The sequence below is a fragment of the Colossoma macropomum genome, unplaced genomic scaffold (genome assembly GCF_904425465.1).
Source record: "Colossoma macropomum unplaced genomic scaffold, Colossoma_macropomum, whole genome shotgun sequence".
Taxonomy (NCBI): Eukaryota; Metazoa; Chordata; class Actinopteri; order Characiformes; family Serrasalmidae; genus Colossoma; species Colossoma macropomum.
Genome location: NW_023494786.1, coordinates 33,563,685 through 33,583,680, shown reverse-complemented (window position 1 = coordinate 33,583,680; position 19,996 = coordinate 33,563,685). Strand labels below are relative to the sequence as shown.

At 41.5% G+C, this 19,996-nt stretch overlaps 1 protein-coding gene across 1 annotated transcript; it reads right to left on the bottom strand.

The window, feature by feature from the left end:
• Positions 1–455: 455 nt before the first annotated feature.
• Positions 456–15,121, bottom strand: acadm (acyl-CoA dehydrogenase medium chain). The gene is made up of 12 exons (XM_036565410.1): positions 15,014–15,121; positions 13,285–13,393; positions 10,401–10,498; positions 10,241–10,310; positions 10,016–10,116; positions 8,030–8,110; positions 5,887–6,017; positions 4,444–4,552; positions 4,207–4,347; positions 2,922–3,017; positions 2,150–2,398; positions 456–1,063 (listed from the first exon to the last, which is right to left on the bottom strand). The coding sequence occupies exons 1-12, from the start codon at positions 15,029–15,031 to the stop codon at positions 992–994; spliced, it is 1,275 nt and encodes a 424-aa protein (XP_036421303.1). The 5' UTR covers positions 15,032–15,121; the 3' UTR covers positions 456–991.
• Between the last annotated feature and the right edge of the window lie 4,875 nt (positions 15,122–19,996).

Genomic DNA, 19,996 nt, shown 5'->3' with positions numbered 1-19,996 from the left:
GATCTATTTAATCATGCAAAGCATTCTTTGAGTGTTTATGGTTTCTATGTAGAACCATTTTCTTTACTAAAGAACCCTTAAAGAACCATGTTTTTTTTTAGTGTGTACTTGAATCATGATCCAGACATCTAACCGTACATTAATTAGCTGATTGTTTAGGCTATTCTAACTCCTTTGTCTGAAAAAATGATGGGATACTCTTGTTTGTGCCTTATTACCGCATTATAAACACTTTTATAAGCAGCTGCTTTTTAATATAAACAGTAAACCGAAGGTTTTGCTGCTGGGAACCTTTTTATACAGTGGAAGCCCGATTACTTTTTTTTTGGCAGTAACAGGCGCAGCAGAACCAAACACACAATGTAGGAACACCAGTAACCTATTTCTGAACACTTCAGTCATCATTCATCAAAATAGCATCACTGTGGCAGAAAACAACGTAAACAGCAAAGTGGATGTTTTTGCATTGTTCTTTATTTTTTGGACGGCACAGAAAAGCTTACGTGTTACACGTTCTGTGCCTTTCATGCTTTTTTTTGTTCAGTTCAACCCAAATTGTTCTACGTAATATACAAAACATGAGCAAGGCGAGTCGACACGATTAAGGCAAACCGATATTGGCATTATTGACAATCCTGAGATTCACAGATCAAAACCATTCATGTGTAGAAGAGCCTGCAAAAGGTGCAGAAGAGAGAAAGACCCCACTCCACAGCAGGAAGATCTCACTGCAATCGTAACTGAACTGTTTGTTATATATTTGCGGCATTTTTACAATCTTAAAAAGACGCAGTCTGAACACTCAGGCTACTGACAGGTCACTTTATAAACAACAAACGAGAGCTGTGGTGATAAACGTTGGACAGCGGCTCATGTTAAACGACGGAACATGAATTATGATGATGATTTAGAGCCAATTTAATATGTTAACCCCACCCACTACCCCTTTAAACTAAAGAAGTGCTCCTGCTGGCGACGCCTCGGGACATGGTCACTGCTTGTATTTCGCAAGAAGCTCTCGTGAGATGATGAGCCTTTGGATTTGAGCAGTTCCTTCATAAATCTGAAAAAAGAGAGAGAGAAAAAAAAATGTTAAATGCTTTAGAAACACTTCAGTTTTCTAATAGAAACCAAATGTCACAGCTGATTATAGAATTTTAGTGCATTAAAGAGCCCATTTACTACAGTTTTCTTGGTTTACCACCCCCCCCCCGTTGTCCACGTATGACATTTGTGTGGTTTTATTTACCAAAAGCATCATAATTCATATTTACATGATAATTTTTCCACCTTAGAGCTCTTAGAATTAAACAGGCTGTTTCTGTTACTGTGCCTTTAAGACGCATGTATGTAAATATGCTTCTTCCTGATTGGCTGCCCTGTACTGTACCTCATTCAAAAACAGTCCAAGCTGGAACACTCCTTGTATCTACATGCACTGTCCATCTTATCAGCTCCACTGACCATATAGTTTCACTCTGTAGTTCTACAGTTACAGACTGTAGTCCATCTGTTTCTCTGCATACTTTGTTAGCCCCCTTTTACCCTGTTCTTCAGTGGTCAGGACCCCCATGGACCCTCACAGAGCAGGTACTATTTGGGTGGTGGATCATTCTCAGCACTGCAGTAACACTGACGTGGTAGTGGTGTGTTAGTGTGTGTTGTGCTGGTCTGAGTGGATCAGACACAGCAGTGCTGCTGGAGTTTTTAAACACCTCTGTGTCGCTGCTGGACTGAGAATAGTCCACCAACCAAAAATATCCAGCCAACAGCGTCCTGTGGGCAGCGTCCTGTGACCACTGATGAAGGACTAGAGGATGACCAACACAAACTGTGCAGCAGCAGATGAGCTATCGTCTCTGACTTTACATGTACAAGGTGGACTGACAAGGTAGGAGTGTCTAATAGAGTGGACAGTGAGTGGACACAGTGTTTAAAAACTCCAGCAGCACTGCTGCGTCTGATCCACTCGTACCAGCACAACACACACTAACACACCACCACCACCACATCAGTGTTACTGCAGTGCTGAGAATGATCCACCACCCAAATATATGGTGGTCCTGTGGGGGTCCTGACTGATCTTCTTAAATTATATATATATATATATATGGAGTCTTTAAGAAATCATCAAAACTTCTTTTCTGACCTGATAAATCTTTGCGTCTCTCATTAGTTTCTCCACAGGGTATTCACTGTTGAATCCATTCCCACCGAAAATCTGGACGGCATCAGTCGCAACCTGGTTGGCGATGTCTCCGGCGAAGGCTTTGGCGATGGATGCGTAGTAAGTGTTCCTTCTGCCCTCATCCACCTCCCATGCTGCCCTCTGATAGGCCAGCCTGGCCAGCTCCACCTTCATGGCCATCTCCGCCAGCATGAAGGACACGGCCTGATGCTGCAGGAGAAAAAGGGGGAAAATTAGGTCCTTTGATAATTACCTGAAATAAGTCATTGGGTGTATCCAAAATAGCCTCATTAATACTCCCTATAATGTTCATATGATCCACACAGTCACTCTGACAGACTGTAATGCACTACAGGAAGTGTAGGGGGCGATATGGCTTCTACTGTTTCATTTAAAAAGCCTCTATAATGTTCATATGATCCACACAGACACTCTGACAGACTGTAATACACTACAGGAAGTGTAGGGGGCGATATGGCTTCTATGTCTAAGGGGGGGCTTCAGGGCACTAGGCTAAATAAAGGGATTTTTAGATTTTAGATTTATTTTTCATTTCAATTTACATAGTACTTTAACGTCCAATTCCACACCTGAAGTCTACAGTACAGTTTAGTGCTCTGGCACCTGGTTCACCCTTCAGCTCATTAACAAACCCCTCAGGAGTGAAGTGTCTATTATAAATAATAGATGCATAAACAGGATTAATAAGCAGGGCATAATAAAGTTCACGTACATCAGCAATAAGCCTGCCGAAAGTCTTTCTCTCTAAGGCATACTTGGTGGCCTCATCCAGCGCTCTCTGGGCCAGACCTGTCGCACCTGCAGCAACCTGAAAAACACAAAAAACGAATATAAAAACAGACAAAAGTACAGAACTCTGTTCATGTTTATTGGTAACAGTCATGTCATACAGTGTCAGCAGTGGCGAATCAGACCTTTAGTTCGGGCCATAAAAATCAAAAAGGATGAGAATGAGAATGCTAATTTCTGCTAGCTTTCCTATAGGATTTGCAATAGTATTTTAGCACTTTTTAAGCTATTTAAGCTAATGCTGGTGCACATGAACATTTATGGCCATTCTAGATTAGCTTCACATGTCTGTGTTTAGACATTAGCATATCGCTGTTGTCAGAACAAAACCTCGTATCTCCAAAATGGTAACTTTACAGGAAAAGGAAAAAACCTACTTTACTTTTAACGTAAGTCAATGGAACCAGAATTTTTTCCAAGTCATTTTGGGCCGTTTCTTTTGGTCCATTCTTCATGAAATTTACACACAGTGTAAAGGACAACGGGAATTTTCAAATTATGTCAAAAACTGAAAAACGACAAAAATGGAGATACAAGGTTTTCTCCTGACAACAGCGATATGCTTGAATGCATCAGTTTTACAGTAGCTCTTTCAGTAGAGAGTCGTTACACAGAGCTGCCGCCACCGTTTTCCATTCCTAACAACCAACCAGAACACTGCTTAGACTACAGCTCGTATTCACAGTCACTGATATATGTATACAGTCCAGCTCCTTAAGTCCTAACCAATGGGAGAGCTCGCTTGGCTGTATCTACCCAGATACCACAGAGAAAAAAAATTCTGTTTGGATAATTTTCTATTAGGTGTTTCCAGAATTTAAACCTTTTGCTTCTAACTAAAACTTAACATTGAGTTAAGAGTGTGACATTATTTGTAGAGCCACAACAGGATGATACTAGTCAATAGAAATAAGCTAAAAATTAGAAACATGTACTATTTTAGTTCCCAGAAACCATTAAGCAAGTCTATCTGAGAGTATCTGATGTAGTTTGAAGCAAATGTGTCATGGCTTAAGGATTGCAGTTAGCATCATGTTTATTTGCAGGGTATAAGGTTCCATTACCGGCTACATTAGCCTCGTAGCTCCAGCGCTAAAACTAAAGAAGCAAACTTCAGACACCGAACACGTCTTGCCTGGTCGAGTACATCTGGGTAATCATTTAGATTTGTGCAGAATCTTAACTTTAAGAGAGGAGAAAACTCTTACCGGAGGTCTAGTCTTGTCGAAAGCCCCCATGGCGATCTTAAATCCCGCTCCCTCTCCGAGCAGGACGTTCTCTTTGGGGATTCTCACGTCCTCGAAGGTGATTCCACGTGTGTCTGAGCACTTCTGACCCATGTTCATTTCCTGTGGACAGAACAAGAGCAGTACATGGCAGCGTCATCTAGAAATGCCATCACAGCATTAATCAGGCTGTGTTCTCAGTGGCTGAAAGGTTCTTGCCTTCCTGCCGGGCTGAACTCCCGGAGTGTCCGCCTCTACGACGAAGCCTGTGAACGCTTTGCTGGCTGGGCATTTGGGGTCGGGGTCTGTGCGGGCCAGCAAGAAATACCTGAAACACAAACATAAAAGTTTATATCAGAGGCCAAATGACCCCTAATAGTTTAAAGCAGTGGTCAACCAACTCTCCCACTCTATTAGGGGTTCTCCTGCTTTCCAGTGCCACACAGACATACAGCTTCCTCAGTTTACTCTCGTTTAAATCGGGCTGTAACTGCATGAACCCACTTCTTTCTTTCACTTTCGTTGTTTGGGAATGCACTAATACTAAAATATGACTGACTGAGCGCTGTAACAGTGCTGTAGCTGAGAGGACCAGATGTGTTTTCACGCTGCTAAAGCTGGTTAGGATGTTAGGAAAGAGGTGAGTTCACTGTAGGGCAGTACAGTTGCACCACTGACCTCATTGGTCACAGGAGAACAGATCGCCGGTCGCTCCACTCAAACAGGGAATATATAACTCCACGTTTCAGACGTTGCTAAAGTATATTTCTCCCTCTCTAATCATGTCAAAAACTCTGAAGTGCGCCCTCTCGTGGTCACAGCAGAGTAGTGTCGCCTTCCTTGTCTCAGTATGTGCTGATGTACCAGTACAGGCTAAAAATATAATATAAATAAAAACACAGACTCACTTTGCTCTGCTTTAAGCTTTAGCTCAGCTATAGCCGCTTTTCTCACGTCTCCAGCAGGAAACTTTTCTTTAAGAGTAGAACGGTTTCTTGTAAAATGTCTCTCAATGTTCGACTTTTTATGAGGCTGAAGTCGCTTCTCATTCGCCAGCTTCTTGTTCGAATTTCCCTGTTCCACCTTAAATGGTGCCTGAGGTGCCAGAATGTAACTGCTGCACCATTTAAGGCAGAACGGGAATATTTGAACAAGAAGCTGACGAACGAGCAGCAACTTCAGCTGTGCGACTTTTTAGTGACAGTTTCTTGCTGCAGATTAAATGTATCAGGAAACAAGCTGGAGTGACTATAAACACTAATAAGTCCATTCATCTCCAAATTATCGATGTTCATCTTAAATCTCTCTCTTTTCGTTAGCTACTAGCTAAGCGAGATTGTTGTCTGGTAGCACCACGATCATATCGCGATGCCGTACACTGTGCTTGGGTTTGATGCAAAATGTAAAGCTGTCAAGACGCACGTCTGTTGAGATGTGGACAAATTTATCTTAGATTTTGTTGTTTTTTGTGGAAATGTGTGATGAATTGTGTTTTGGTTTGGGTGGATAGGCTACCCAGCCTCAGTTCTCCCCTCATTTCGGTTTGACCCACATCATGTTGCAATATTACTCTAACAGGGAGCCTAAAGCTGATCAATGAATAAGCATGAATAAACATGCAGTGTGAGCTCAGATAAAACCAAAATTAAAGAGTAAACGAACCAGTTAGCTTTCCCTCCGTTGGTGATCCACATTTTCTGGCCGTTGATGATGTATTCGTCTCCTTTCTTCACAGCACGAGTCTTTACTCCAGCCACGTCTGAGCCTGCGCCGGGCTCCGTCACACAGTAGGCCTGCATCACACGTTACACACCAAACCAGATATCCGTTATGTACTCACAGCGGGCGACGTGGCATAAATATGACCACACTTACCACACATTTCCCCCACATGTATCACAACATTTTGTTCTTGAGAGGTTTGTGATTAAGGCCCAAATCCAAATAACAGCCCAAATCCGATTTCTGCATATCCAGATTGTATTCAGACTGTTTTTCAATATTCTGGACAGCTAAAACTCACATGAAATCCGATTTTTGGCAGATCCAGATTGTATCCAGATTGATTTTTCATAGTCTGGAGAGCAAATCAGGTCTAAACTACACTTAAAGGTGGCTTGAAATTTGATTCCAATTAGATTTCTACAGATGCGTCTCAGTCTGGACATCAAAATCAGATTTCAAAGTGTCTTTTGCGTCACTCGCAACGTAACAAACAACGGCGATGTCGAAGCTCCAAAGACGCATGATCATGAAGAGAGTTCTGAAGAGATTGGAGGGCGAGATGATGCTCCTCCATCTCTCCTGCATCCGCGTTTGAAATCCACATCACCAGCGTAGCTACGTAGATACTGGCGCCTACGTTGTTACCACGGAAACCCATCCAGATGATGTCTGGACACACAAATCTGATCGGATCACTTGCGGACAGTCGTCTCAGAAAGATCTGACTAAAGAAACAAATCCGATTTGCCTGCAGTCTGAACACAGACTAAGACCAGCAAAACAGTAGAAGCACATTAAAAACAGACTATTAATAAAGAACAGGAGAAAAAAATACCACTAAAAATATATTTGAATAAAATAACATCATGTCATAATGTCATCCAATCTGGTTGCTGTTGTTGTTTACAGGCTCTATAATTGGTCTGTATCTGTATTTTTTACAGTCCATGCAGCTGTTTAGTGTTCTAGACGTACTGACCAGACAGCATCCTCAGAAAAACATACATAATTTATCACAGTACATCACATCATTTCGTCCCCATGCACGATGCGCATCACGATATTTCACATTTCTGAGGTTTGAGTCAAAATAGACAAAAACATTTGAAAATAATAGCATAATAAACTGTGAATATAAATATTTCTATTAGACATTTCACACACTGTTCTGCACTAAATCCAATTAAACAGAAATAATTCTGCTCTCCGCAATGAAACAAGCAGTCTGTGTTCTTTAAGTACTGCCAAAATCCACAATACACTCAGAAAAACATATAGTGACCTTATTTATCACAGTGACGTACCGTCACACTGAACACTCCTAAAGTAAATGCTGTTGAACTGAACTGAGTAACAATGGGTGTGTCTCAAAACCTAGTGAGCTCTCTAAGTAGCCGCTGTCTACATAGGCATCTGTCTAAGTAGGCAGCGTTCCAACCGTCATCTATCCTTATAAGGCAGATAAATGAGACGCTCTAGTTAGACAGCAGTGACATCGCCGCTTGTTCCCGCCCCCTGCACGAGACCGGCGTTTACTGACCTCAGCCGTCAGAATCACAGTTAGCCAACATGGATCTGCTCTGGCGGTTTATATAGCGATTTTAACTGTATTTGATCTGAATGAAACAGCAAAATAGACAATAGTTGTGGTCAAACTCGGAAAGTATAGGCTATTTGTGCTCCTTTATGACTAGAAAACAGATAAATACCCCAGAAAATCAGAATAACGTACATTTGAAGATGACGTCGCTGCTTGGCGAAGCGCTTCTGCCCACCATCTTCAAACAAAAGTTGCGCCGCGCTGCATTGCGGGATTGCCTCAGCGGCTAAGGAACCATCCGATGCTCTCTCGATATTGGGCCAAAATAAGAGACCTCAGTAGGCAGCATGTTTGAGATAACCAAGAATTGGGACGGCCTTCTTGTCGGGAGCGCGCATATTGTGACGTAAAATGCTGTCTATATAGAGAGCTCACTAGGTTTGAGACACACCCAATATCTGCCCCTAATTTACAGTAACTGCACACATAGCTGACCGTGATGTTTAGATAAAAACACGTAAGGAACAACAGAACACTCACACACATGAGCGGCTCCTCGGTCATCCTGCCCAGATACTTCTTCTTCTGATCTTCATTACCAGCGATGATGACCGGCATTTGCTGTGGGACACAAGAACACAGAACAGATTTAGGTTCTGCAGGATTAACACAGATCAAAATAGCAGCACCGGTTTAACTTCACTGTAGGACAACTACAGCAAACAGCAGTAACACCTACAACCATTATCTCATTCCCACAGCTTAGTGAGTCGTAGCCATTCATTGCTGTTATTAAGGAGAGACGAGCACTGAGCACTAACATTTACAGCAAGTTTATCACCTGTACATCCTTACAAATGATGGTTCTTCAAGGGTTCTTTAGTAAAGACAATGGTTTTTTACTCAAAGAACACTTTGCATGATTAAATGGTTCTTTGCATGGTGAACTGGTTCTTCAGACTGATGGATAATATGATGTAGATGGTTCTATATAAACCCTTTTTGAAAAGGGTTCTTCTTTGTTGCAAGCTTGACATTGTAACAATAAAAGAACCCCTTTTGGTGCTATATAAAACCCTTTTTAAAAAGGTTCTATACAGAACCATCTATGGCACATTCTTAAGAACCCTTCATGATGCAAAGAACCCTTTAATAGTTCTATATAAAACCATTTTCGTCCCTAAAGAAGTTTTTAAGAATGTATATTGTAGCATATTGTCTTCTACTGGTACAATGTCAAGCCTGTAACAATAGAAGAACCCTTTTTGGTTCTACATAGAACCCCTTTCAAAGAGGTTCTACATAGAACCATCTACAGCACATTCTTAAGAACCCCTTCACGATGGGAATAACCCTTTAATAGTTCTAAATAGAACCAATTTCTTTACTAAAAACCCCTCAAAGAAACATCTTTAAAAGTGTATATAGTGCCGAAAAGGGTTCTTGCCAAGCCTGTAACAATAGAAAAACCCCTTTTGCTGCTATATAGAACCCTTTTCAAAAAGGTTCTACATAGAACCATGTAAAACACATTCTCCATTAATCTGAAGAACGATTTCATCATGCAAAGAACCCATTAATCAAGCAAAGGGCTCTTTGAGTGTTCACGGTTCCATATAGAACCATTTTCTTTACTAAAGAACCATCTTTTTAAGTGTGTAAAGGATGTTAAAGGGCCCAAGTCCTACTTTTTTGTCGTATTTTATCCCCCCTGACCCCCCCCAGTTCAGTTATTATATTTGTGTTGTTTTATGTACCAAAAATAGTCATAATTAATTGTTGTATGAACATTTTCCAATTTTTTTATCTTTTTAGAACCAAACAACGTTACATCACAGAAAGAACAAATTCAGAACTGGCTGATTTTTCCACAATTCGAGCCCTTTAGCTTATTTTGATTTAGGAAAAAAAGGTAAAAGTAACTGCAGCTTATTGGCTAATTTGTAATTCTGTAAATCTGAACTACTGATTTAAAAAATTCAATTCAAATTTACACTCCATATTATTCCACCTAGTAATTTATGTGCAATTTGGTTTCGACATTACATTGTATTAACTGTATTGATTTAAAATGCATTACATTTATTAAGCTGAGACCTGCAGATTCCCAGATAAAGCACATTTTAAAATTCTGCTGGTCCTTTTTAAGAAGCAGAGCCAGATGGACAAACATGTTTATGTCTGTTATTTACCACGTGGTGTTTTATTTATTTATACAGCATTTTCAAAGGATTCCTTTTTATATTTTTCAGTAAATATTCTGGAATCTTTGGAAGACTCTGTATAATTTGTTCATTTTTCTTAAAAAAAAACACTTGATTAATCACCAACATAGTAGCTAAAGTACTCAATAACTCAATCTACAGTGACTTTTCAATCCACAGTAATTCATAATCTATAGTGATTTTATTATAATTTATTATATGAACTCTTGGGCATAATAACGCACTCCTAACCCAAAGCCTCCACACCCCCCTCCTCAAAACAATCAGAACCAGACATTACAGCTAAACAGCTCTGACTTACTCCGAGAGAGTTAGCCTCGATAGCCGTCTGCACTCCTGTGCACCCGTACGCCAACTCCTCTGTGATGAGGCAGGCGTCGAAGCTGGACAGACCCAGACCCCCTGGAACAGTGACGAAATAATCAGTCACCAGGAGCTGGAGCGCAATTCATATATATATAATAATAATAATAATAATAATAATAATAATATAAAGATAGGAGAACCGAAGCGCATGTTAACTCACCATAGTCCTCTGGAATGTGAGAGTTCATCAGGCCGAGCTCCCACGCCCTCCGGATGAGGGGAAATGGATACTACAGAGGAGACGAGACAAAGACACAGATACAAAATCAAGTGAACGCGTTTAAAGATTCAATATCGATTCAAGTATTTGATAAACTCACTTCGCCGGTGTGGTCATACTCCGGAGCGACTGGAATAATCTCTTCTCGAGCAAATTTTCTGGCCACTTCCTTGAATTCCTTCTGCTGGTCAGTGAGTTCTGTGGGCAAGCAGTGAAAATGATCAATCTCTATGTATTTAAAAATACAAGGACTCAGTATTGACGCATTCTTGGCCCGGTGGCACAGCTTTGGTCCAAGGACAAGGACAGCAAGGCTGTAGGGTGTCATTTCTCATTTTGGCTTTCATGCTCACTAGCGCCCTCTATGCACACTTACTGCAGCCTGTGGCTACGACATCAGCGATGCGGACTCAGCAGCGGGATATTACTAGCGTGAGCAGTATGGCCAAAAATTTATACCAAGGTGTAATTCATTTCTGGCGCTTTCGGCAAATATCATGGTGTTGGAATATTTCACGGTTATATATCTCTGCTGTTAGAGCAAAACCTTGTATCTTGTTTTTCATAATTTGAAAAATGCCTGTTGTCCTTTACATTGTGTGTAAATTCCACGATGAATGGACTAAAAGAAAAGGCCCAAAATTACCTGGGAAAAATGTTAAATGGTTACACTGAAGTATGTTTTTTCCTTCTCGTGTAAAGTTATTATTTTGGAGATAGGAGGTTTCATTCCGACAGCAGCGATATATTAAAAAATCTTACCAGTAGGTAAAAGGGTAAAACTAGGCTAAACAGTGGCTTATTATTCTGGGATGTCCCTTCATTCTGCAAAACAGTAAAAACAAAACTAAACAACATAAAGATAAACCTTTCTCTAACACGGTGCTGAAGGTTGTTTCACGCCTGAATACCTAAAATCTGAATTTGGCTTCTTCAGCTTCTTGTTAGAATTTTTTGTTCCACATTAAATGGAGTAGCAGTTATGTTTTGACACCTGCACGGATGCCTGAATGTAACTGCTGCAATATTTTATGTAGAAAAAGAAATTAAAATAAGAAGTTAACATTCAGCTTTGTCGAATTTCTGTCATTTGTCTGATACGTGCACTTTGCGCTGCTTGTAAAGCCGACCTTGACTGACACGGGAGCACATCCTCCATGTCGGAGCATCTAAAAGAGGAAACTCGTCGGCTCACTGGGTGAAAGAGATTAATCTCAGTAAGATACGCCGCGTCCCAAACCGCATACTAGCACAGTGTAAAAATAGCGCATATACCATTAGAAGTGCACTGATTAGTGTAGTGTGTGGAGTACAGGAGTGTGTGGTTTGGGACGCGGCGATAGCTGTGCCAGCGAGCCAGTTAGCTAATGTTAATGTTAAAAGCCGTCCTACTTCATGTTCTGAGCTGCAACATCTATTTTGAAAAGCGTGCTCTCTGGAATCGTTAAAGGAGTTTGGAACAGAGGAGCAAGTCGAGGCCGCCGGTGCGGTCAAATTCGGCTCCAATCGCAAGCAGTTTCACAAGCTGGTTCTCAGCGTACGTACAAGGCAGCTGGACCAAGGGTGACCGTTGAAATGAAATGTTAACAAAAAATCGTTCATTTAACTGTTCATAGAGAAGTTCGCCACAAACATTCGCCACTTTCCCATCCGCTCCATCAGAGCGCGTCTCCTCTGCAGCAGGGAGTATCTGCTCTCAGAGGAGAGCGAGACTCTCACAGGAGCACGGAGAGACGCTGACTTCTGTGATCAGTCACCCATTACAGAACTGACTCTGTGTGTTTTTCCTTTGCTGAGTTGAACAGCTGCCCATCCTGTGCGTCTGATGCTGCTGCCTCTTCTGCCTTGATCGGGTGCCACTGCTGCCAGCCCTCTGGACCGGCTTGACCACCATTGAGCTTCATGCTGTACAACACAAACCTCACCCTCACAACCTGACCCCACTGATGCTGCTGCTGCTGCATGAACTAATCAAATTAATCATTGCTCCACCTGTTTTCCCTGTTTTTGTACTAACAATGTTTACTATCCGGTGTCGACCAGAGGAGGATGGGTTCCCCTTCTGAGTCTTGGTTCCTCTCAAGGTTTCTTCCTGTTTCTCTTTTTTTTCCTTGCCACTGTCGCCACTGGCGGCGCTCATGGGGGCTCAGACCCGGATTTCTTTCTGTAATGCTGATTTCCTTGTAAAGCTGCTTTGTGACAACACCTGTTGTAAAAAGCGCTATATAAATAAACTTTGCTTGCTTGCTACTTCCCTCCGTTTCAGTGAAGACTGTGATTGTAGAATTTAGTTGCAACAGAGTGTAGACAGCTGCTACTTTGCTGCCCATCCTTGTTTTTACAGTTTGACAGGAAAATGATATTGGAGTTTTGGTTATATTTTGTATTAGCAGAAAAGTTTCTTTAAAAACAGTACATTTTTAAACAAGTGATTCATCCTTATTGTTTTTGTTAGTTAGCAAATGTGTAAAACAAACAAACAAACAAAAAAAGCTCAATTTAAAAGCTGATAGCTACATGTGTGTCATTTGGAAATGTAGTGATTCATAATCCGAATAATCGATTATTCGTTTCAGTAATCGATGGATTATTCGACTATCAGATTAGTCGTTTGTTGTGGCCCTATTGCACAACACCCACCATAACCTAAGACCCCAAATTTACTGAGATACACACAAGGACCAGCTACAGTGATGACTTTGTTTACAGCTCTAACCAGCATGAGTTTGCACTGTGCTTGTAACCTGAACTGAGTCACTGTAGATAAGCTAATTAGCTAAAAATATATCGACTAAGATAAATACAACAGACACAACACACACAGAGCATGGACATCATATAGATCTCATCCTGTATGATGCGTTTAAACCATGCACCCTCAAGGTTTCTTGCACTACAGATCTGGACACTGTTGTCACCAAAGTGTGGACTTAAGAGGTGGGCCGCAGGGTCAGGGATCCTTTTGTGCTGTGCGGTAAACATACCAAAAGAGATTCCTCCATGGGATGCTTTGGCTGCGCTGGCCGCTTGAGCTCCTGTTGCAGCTCCTCTGCTCTGAAACCTCAGACCTGTCTGAACACCTGCCCGCAAGACCTGCACCCAAAACATCAGAATGTATGTAGAAGAACACAAGGATTCAGAAGCATCTTGTTTTTTATCATGTCTTACATTGCAGTCAGCATAATATTGTAATATAAGAGGCAATACAATAGATTTAAGATCACTAAGGTCACTAACAGAGCCGGCTCTACCTAATAAGCGACATAAGCAGCAGCTTAGGGCTCTGTGGCTACCAGAGGTCCCCAAAAAACATCTAGGTAATTATTTCAAGTTACTATTATGCTGGAATGAGGGAAAACAGCAACTGATGTGTAGATAAACGATAAAGGTGTGTTTTGGTTTCATTTTGAGGAGTTAACAATATTTCTTTTTTTTTGTTTGTCAGTAAACATAAGCAGTCAATCTAGACAGAAAGTGCTGAGATGGTTTTCTGTAATTAAACTGTAACCGTTACTTGTGTAATTAAATTAAATAGGCATTCATTAGCATCCAATTATCAGCAATACACAAAATTGCTAGTTTCTTCTTTTTTTAAACATAATTTACACCACTTGTGATAGTTATTGTTATTAGCCTCTAATTTTACAGTACATAAGCTAGAACTAGTAACTTAAGAATGCTTATTTAAGACTATAATTTAAATTTTTGATGTATATTTGTTAGGGCTGTACCGGATACCATCTTTTGGGCTCCGGAGCGTCGGCAGTAATCAATGAACTAATATCCAAAGTCAAATCTTTGGGTCCAGCCATAATATTTATACATATAAATGTGTGGATTACGTTATGACTGGCCCTTTTACACACATAATTCAAAAACTCTTTAATCCAACATAAACAGAATTAATAACAAAATTAATTCGAGAGTATTTAAATGAATAGACAGCCAAAACACTAATATCACACACCAAATAAGTCATCAAATAACACTGATAATTCAAAATAAAAGCTTTAAACTGTGTAGAAGATGCAGTATAGAGGTCTGGGGGAGTGCCTTGGCAGATGGCAGACCCCCCAAAAACCCTGCTTAGGGCTGCTAGAGCCCAGCCTGGTCACTAATATATGTTTTGCATGTGGGCTACAGTGTTGGGGCTGAGATCCAGTGATCCAGTGATGAGCCTGAAAGCTCAAAACATGTAAACATTCCCATTATAACTGCATTTTATTGACATTTTCCATATGCACGAGCTTCTGCACATGCATGCATATGCAAATCAAAACTATGCACGAGTACATTAATCAGGAATTAATGATAAAATAATATCCATTTAAATATAAATATAGATAATAAAAATAGCTTTAGCCCAAAGTCGAGCATGTCAAACAGGAGGAGAGGTCAGGGTCACTTCTACTGCACCGTGGGTCTAACTCAGCCCGCTTTACTGCTGGGAACCACACCAAACCACTTAATTACACTTTAAACGCTTTTAATTGCTGAATTAAGCGTTTAATCTACGCAGCCAACAACAAAGCGTTTCCGTTCCACCTTAAATGGCGCAGCAGTTACTGCTGCACCATTTAAGGTGGAACGGAAAATCGGAATAAGCGGGTAACATTCGAGCAGAGGTGCTGTTTCTCATCTGCGGTTAAATCAAGCGCAAAACCGCCCCGTTTGAAGAGTTTTAGGAGCATAAAGAAGCGGTTTTATAGCTACCTTTCTGAAAATCAGCATGTTTACCGTTCCTGGTTCCGTCCAGCCTCGAGTCCTTCGGCGTCTCTTGCCCTACTGAACGCTCCGAGCGCGCAGCCAATCACAGACGAGGATTTGTGTCACGTGGCCACGTGCTGGCACTCGGAGCCGGTCACAAGCAAGGATTAGATCACGTGCTTCGTGGGCCCGCCCTCTGTGACCTTAGCCCCAGTTCCTCAGTTAGCCTGGCCTACATGATGGGCTATTATACAACACACCGCTTAATCACAGCGCTGTCATTATAAACATGACTGTAAACATGACTGTAAATATGACTGTAAACATGACTGTAAACATGACTGTAAACATGACTGTAAAGTACTAAAAGATTAATTATGACTTTAATGTCCTGTTATCATTTTTGTAACAAGACTCGCTTCATTAACTCATTGTAGGTGAAAATACTCCAGTGTCTCTCTTGGTAAACCAGTCTTTTAATAGAATGTCATTAATTAGTGACGCTGATGTCTATTAAAATTATCATAAGCACAAAACACTGAAGGCAAACAGTTTCCATCAGGTAGAACTGAGTGGCTCTGAAATCACTTTACAAACAAGCAAAGTTTCAGTTTAAGATTTATTTGAACTCAGTTACAAGTTTAAGTTTAATAAAAACTTTAAACTCAGATTCACAAATGAGTTTCCTTTACTAAACTGCATCTGTAGGTCTCTGTTCATAAACATAAACTAGCCAAAAATGAATTTACTATAAAATGAAATGTGTTTGTATAAATTCAGAATAAAGACACGTCAGTCACAACTGCATATGAGTACATATTTCTATATTGTGGTCTGTTTACACAAAGTTAGGTTAGTTCATCATTTATGTTGAATAGACTCTCCCAGAATTTTACACTGCTGCACTGACGGTGAACCGTGTGCTGCACTGGGTCGGTATGACCAACAGGTCATAAACCAAAAGGAACGACAGATTTCTCATAATGTAGTGGAGTGAAAGGAAAAAGTCGCCCAGAATGGAAAAACTTCAGTAAAGTATAGATACATTAAAAACTACTTAAGTACAGTAACTCATAAAACCATAAACGATGACCTTAAATCATGAAGGTCTTATATAAAATGAGGTTCCTTCACTCCTAAAAAATATGGTTATTTAAGGGTTCTTTACTAAAAACAGTGGTTCTATATAAGAACCACGAGCACCCAAAGGACCATTTGCATGCTTAAAGGGTTCTTTGCATAGTAAAATGGTTCTTCAGATTGATGGAGAATGTGTTGTAGATGGTTCTATATAGAATCTTTTTGAAATTAGGTCTCTATAGCACTGAAAAGGGTTCTTCTACTGTTATGCTGTCAAGCTTGTATACAATAGAAAAACCCTTTCTGGTGCTTTGTAGAACCATTTACAACACATTCTCCATCAGTCTGAAGAACCATTTAATGCAAATGGGGTCCCACTTTATATTAAGTGTCTCTAATAAATGTGTAGTTACACATGAACAGCGTATGCAACAACACTGTAACTACTGATGACTCAGTCAGTGTTACAGATGGATTACAGAAGTGCAGCCTGTGTTACTACACGTGTATCAACTTCAGTTTTGCCTCGTGTAATTACACAATTGTATTTTTTTGATACACTACAGATTAGAAGTCTTTTTCAGCCATTAAAGGAAGTATGTTTTACATAACATTACATTTATGTACATAACTGTTTGTAAACAAGGTGACCTAATCACATCACATTGATTAATACCATTCTGTAATTACACTGTACCTACATAACAACTACACAGGGATGTTCCTGTAGTGCAGTGTTGAAGTTACACTTTAAAATAAGTGGACAATTCCTGTGTAGTTATTATGTAGTTACTGTGTAATACTGCAGTGGTAATATAGACATTGCTTTGGGGGAAATGCAGCACATTTAATTAATGTTATGTACGTTACATGTTAATATAAGGGGACGTCTGCTGTTCTGTCACTACACTATACCAACCACTACCCACTACACTACACCAACCACTACCCACTACACTACACCAACCAGTACCCACTACACTATACCAACCACTACCCACTACACTACACCAACCACTACCCACTACACTACACCAACCAGTACCCACTACACTACACCAACCACTACCCACTACACTACACCAACCAGTACCCACTACACTATACCAACCACTACCCACTACACTATACCAACCACTACCCACTACACTACACCAACCACTACCCACTACACTACACCAACCAGTACCCACTACACTATACCAACCACTACCCACTACACTACACCAACCACTACCCACTACACTATACCAACCACTACCCACTACACTACACCAATCACTACCCACTACACTACACCAACCACTACCCACTACACTATACCAACCACTACCCACTACACTATACCAACCACTACCCACTATACCAACCACTACCCACTACACTATACCAACCACTACCCACTACACTATACCAACCACTACCCACTATACCAACCACTACCCACTACACTACACCAACCACTACCCACTACACTATACCAACCACTACCCACTATACCAACCACTACCCACTACACTATACCAACCACTACCCACTATACCAACCACTACCCACTACACTACACCAACCACTACCCACTACACTATACCAACCACTACCCACTACACTACACCAATCACTACCCACTACACTACACCAACCACTACCCACTACACTACACCAACCACTACCCACTACACTATACCAACCACTACCAACCACTACCCACTACACTACACCAACCACTACCCACTACACTACACCAACCACTACCCACTACACTATACCAACCACTACCAACCACTACCCACTACACTACACCAATCACTACCCACTATACTATACCAACCACTACCCACTACACTACACCAACCACTACCCACTACACCAACCACTACCCACACACTACACCAACCACTACCCACTACACTACACCAACCACTACCCACTATACTATACCAACCACTACCCACTACACTACACCAACCACTACCCACTACACCAACCACTACCCACTACACTACACCAACCACTACCCACTACACAATACCAACCACTACCCACTACACTATACCAACCACTACACTACACCAACCAGTACCCACTACACTATACCAACCACTACCAACCACTACCCACTACACTACACCAACCACTACCCACTACACAATACCAACCACTACCCACTACACTACACTACACTATACCAACCACTACCCACTACACTACACCAACCACTACCCACTACACAATACCAACCACTACCCACTACACTATACCAACCACTACACTACACCAACCACTACCCACTACACTACACCAACCACTACCCACTACACTATACTAACCACTACCCACTACACTACACCAACCACTACCCACTACACTACACCAACCACTACCCACTACACAATACCAACCACTACCCACTACACTATACCAACCACTACACTACACCAACCAGTACCCACTACACTATACCAACCACTACCCACTACACTACACCAACCACTACACTACACCAACCACTACCCACTACACAATACCAACCACTACCCACTACACTATACCAACCACTACACTACACCAACCAGTACCCACTACACTATACCAACCACTACCAACCACTACCCACTACACTACACCAACCACTACCCACTACACAATACCAACCACTACCCACTACACTATACCAACCACTACCCACTACACTACACCAACCACTACCCACTACACAATACCAACCACTACCCACTACACTATACCAACCACTACCCACTACACTACACCAACCACTACCCACTACACTATACCAACCACTACCAACCACTACCCACTACACTACACCAACCACTACCCACTACACAATACCAACCACTACCCACTACACTACACTACACTATACCAACCACTACCCACTACACTACACCAACCACTACCCACTACACAATACCAACCACTACCCACTACACTATACCAACCACTACACTACACCAACCAGTACCCACTACACTATACCAACCACTACCCACTACACTACACCAACCACTACACTACACCAACCACTACCCACTACACTATACCAACCACTACCAACCACTACCAACCACTACCCACTACACTACACCAACCACTACCCACTACACTATACCAACCACTTCACTACACCAACCACTACCCACTACACTATACCAACCACTACCAACCACTACCCACTACACTACACCAACCACTACCCACTACACTACACCAACCACTACCCACTACACTATACCAACCACTACCCACTACACTATACCAACCACTACCAACCACTACACTACACCATCCACTACCCACTACACTATACCAACCACTACCAACCACTACACTACACCAACCACTACCCACTACACTATACCAACCACTACCAACCACTACACTACACCAACCACTACCCACTACACTATACCAACCACTACCAACCACTACCCACTACACCAACCACTACACTATACCAACCACTACCCACTACACTACACCAACCAGTACCCACTACACTATACCAACCACTACCCACTACACTATACCAACCACTACCCACTACACTACACCAACCACTACCCACTACACTACACCAACCAGTACCCACTACACAATACCAACCACTACCCACTACACTACACCAACCAGTACCCACTACACTACACCAACCACTACCCACTACACTACACCAACCAGTACCCACTACACTATACCAACCACTACCCACTACACTACACCAACCAGTACCCACTACACTATACCAACCACTACCCACTACACTACACCAACCACTACACACTACACTACCCACTACACTATACCAACCAGTACCCACTACACTACACCAACCACTACCCACTACACTATACCAACCACTACCCAATGTCCATTCTCTCTTGAGAA

Bases quoted from the DNA above. Each gene is read 5' to 3' on its own strand.
- acadm (XM_036565410.1), bottom strand. The intron at 6,018-8,029 runs GTGAGTGTTCTG...CGTGTGATGCAG, and splicing joins CCGAGGAGCCGCTCATGTGT to GCCTACTGTGTGACGGAGCC. The intron at 1,064-2,149 runs GTCAGAAAAGAA...CTCTTTTTTCAG, and splicing joins GAGACGCAAAGATTTATCAG to ATTTATGAAGGAACTGCTCA.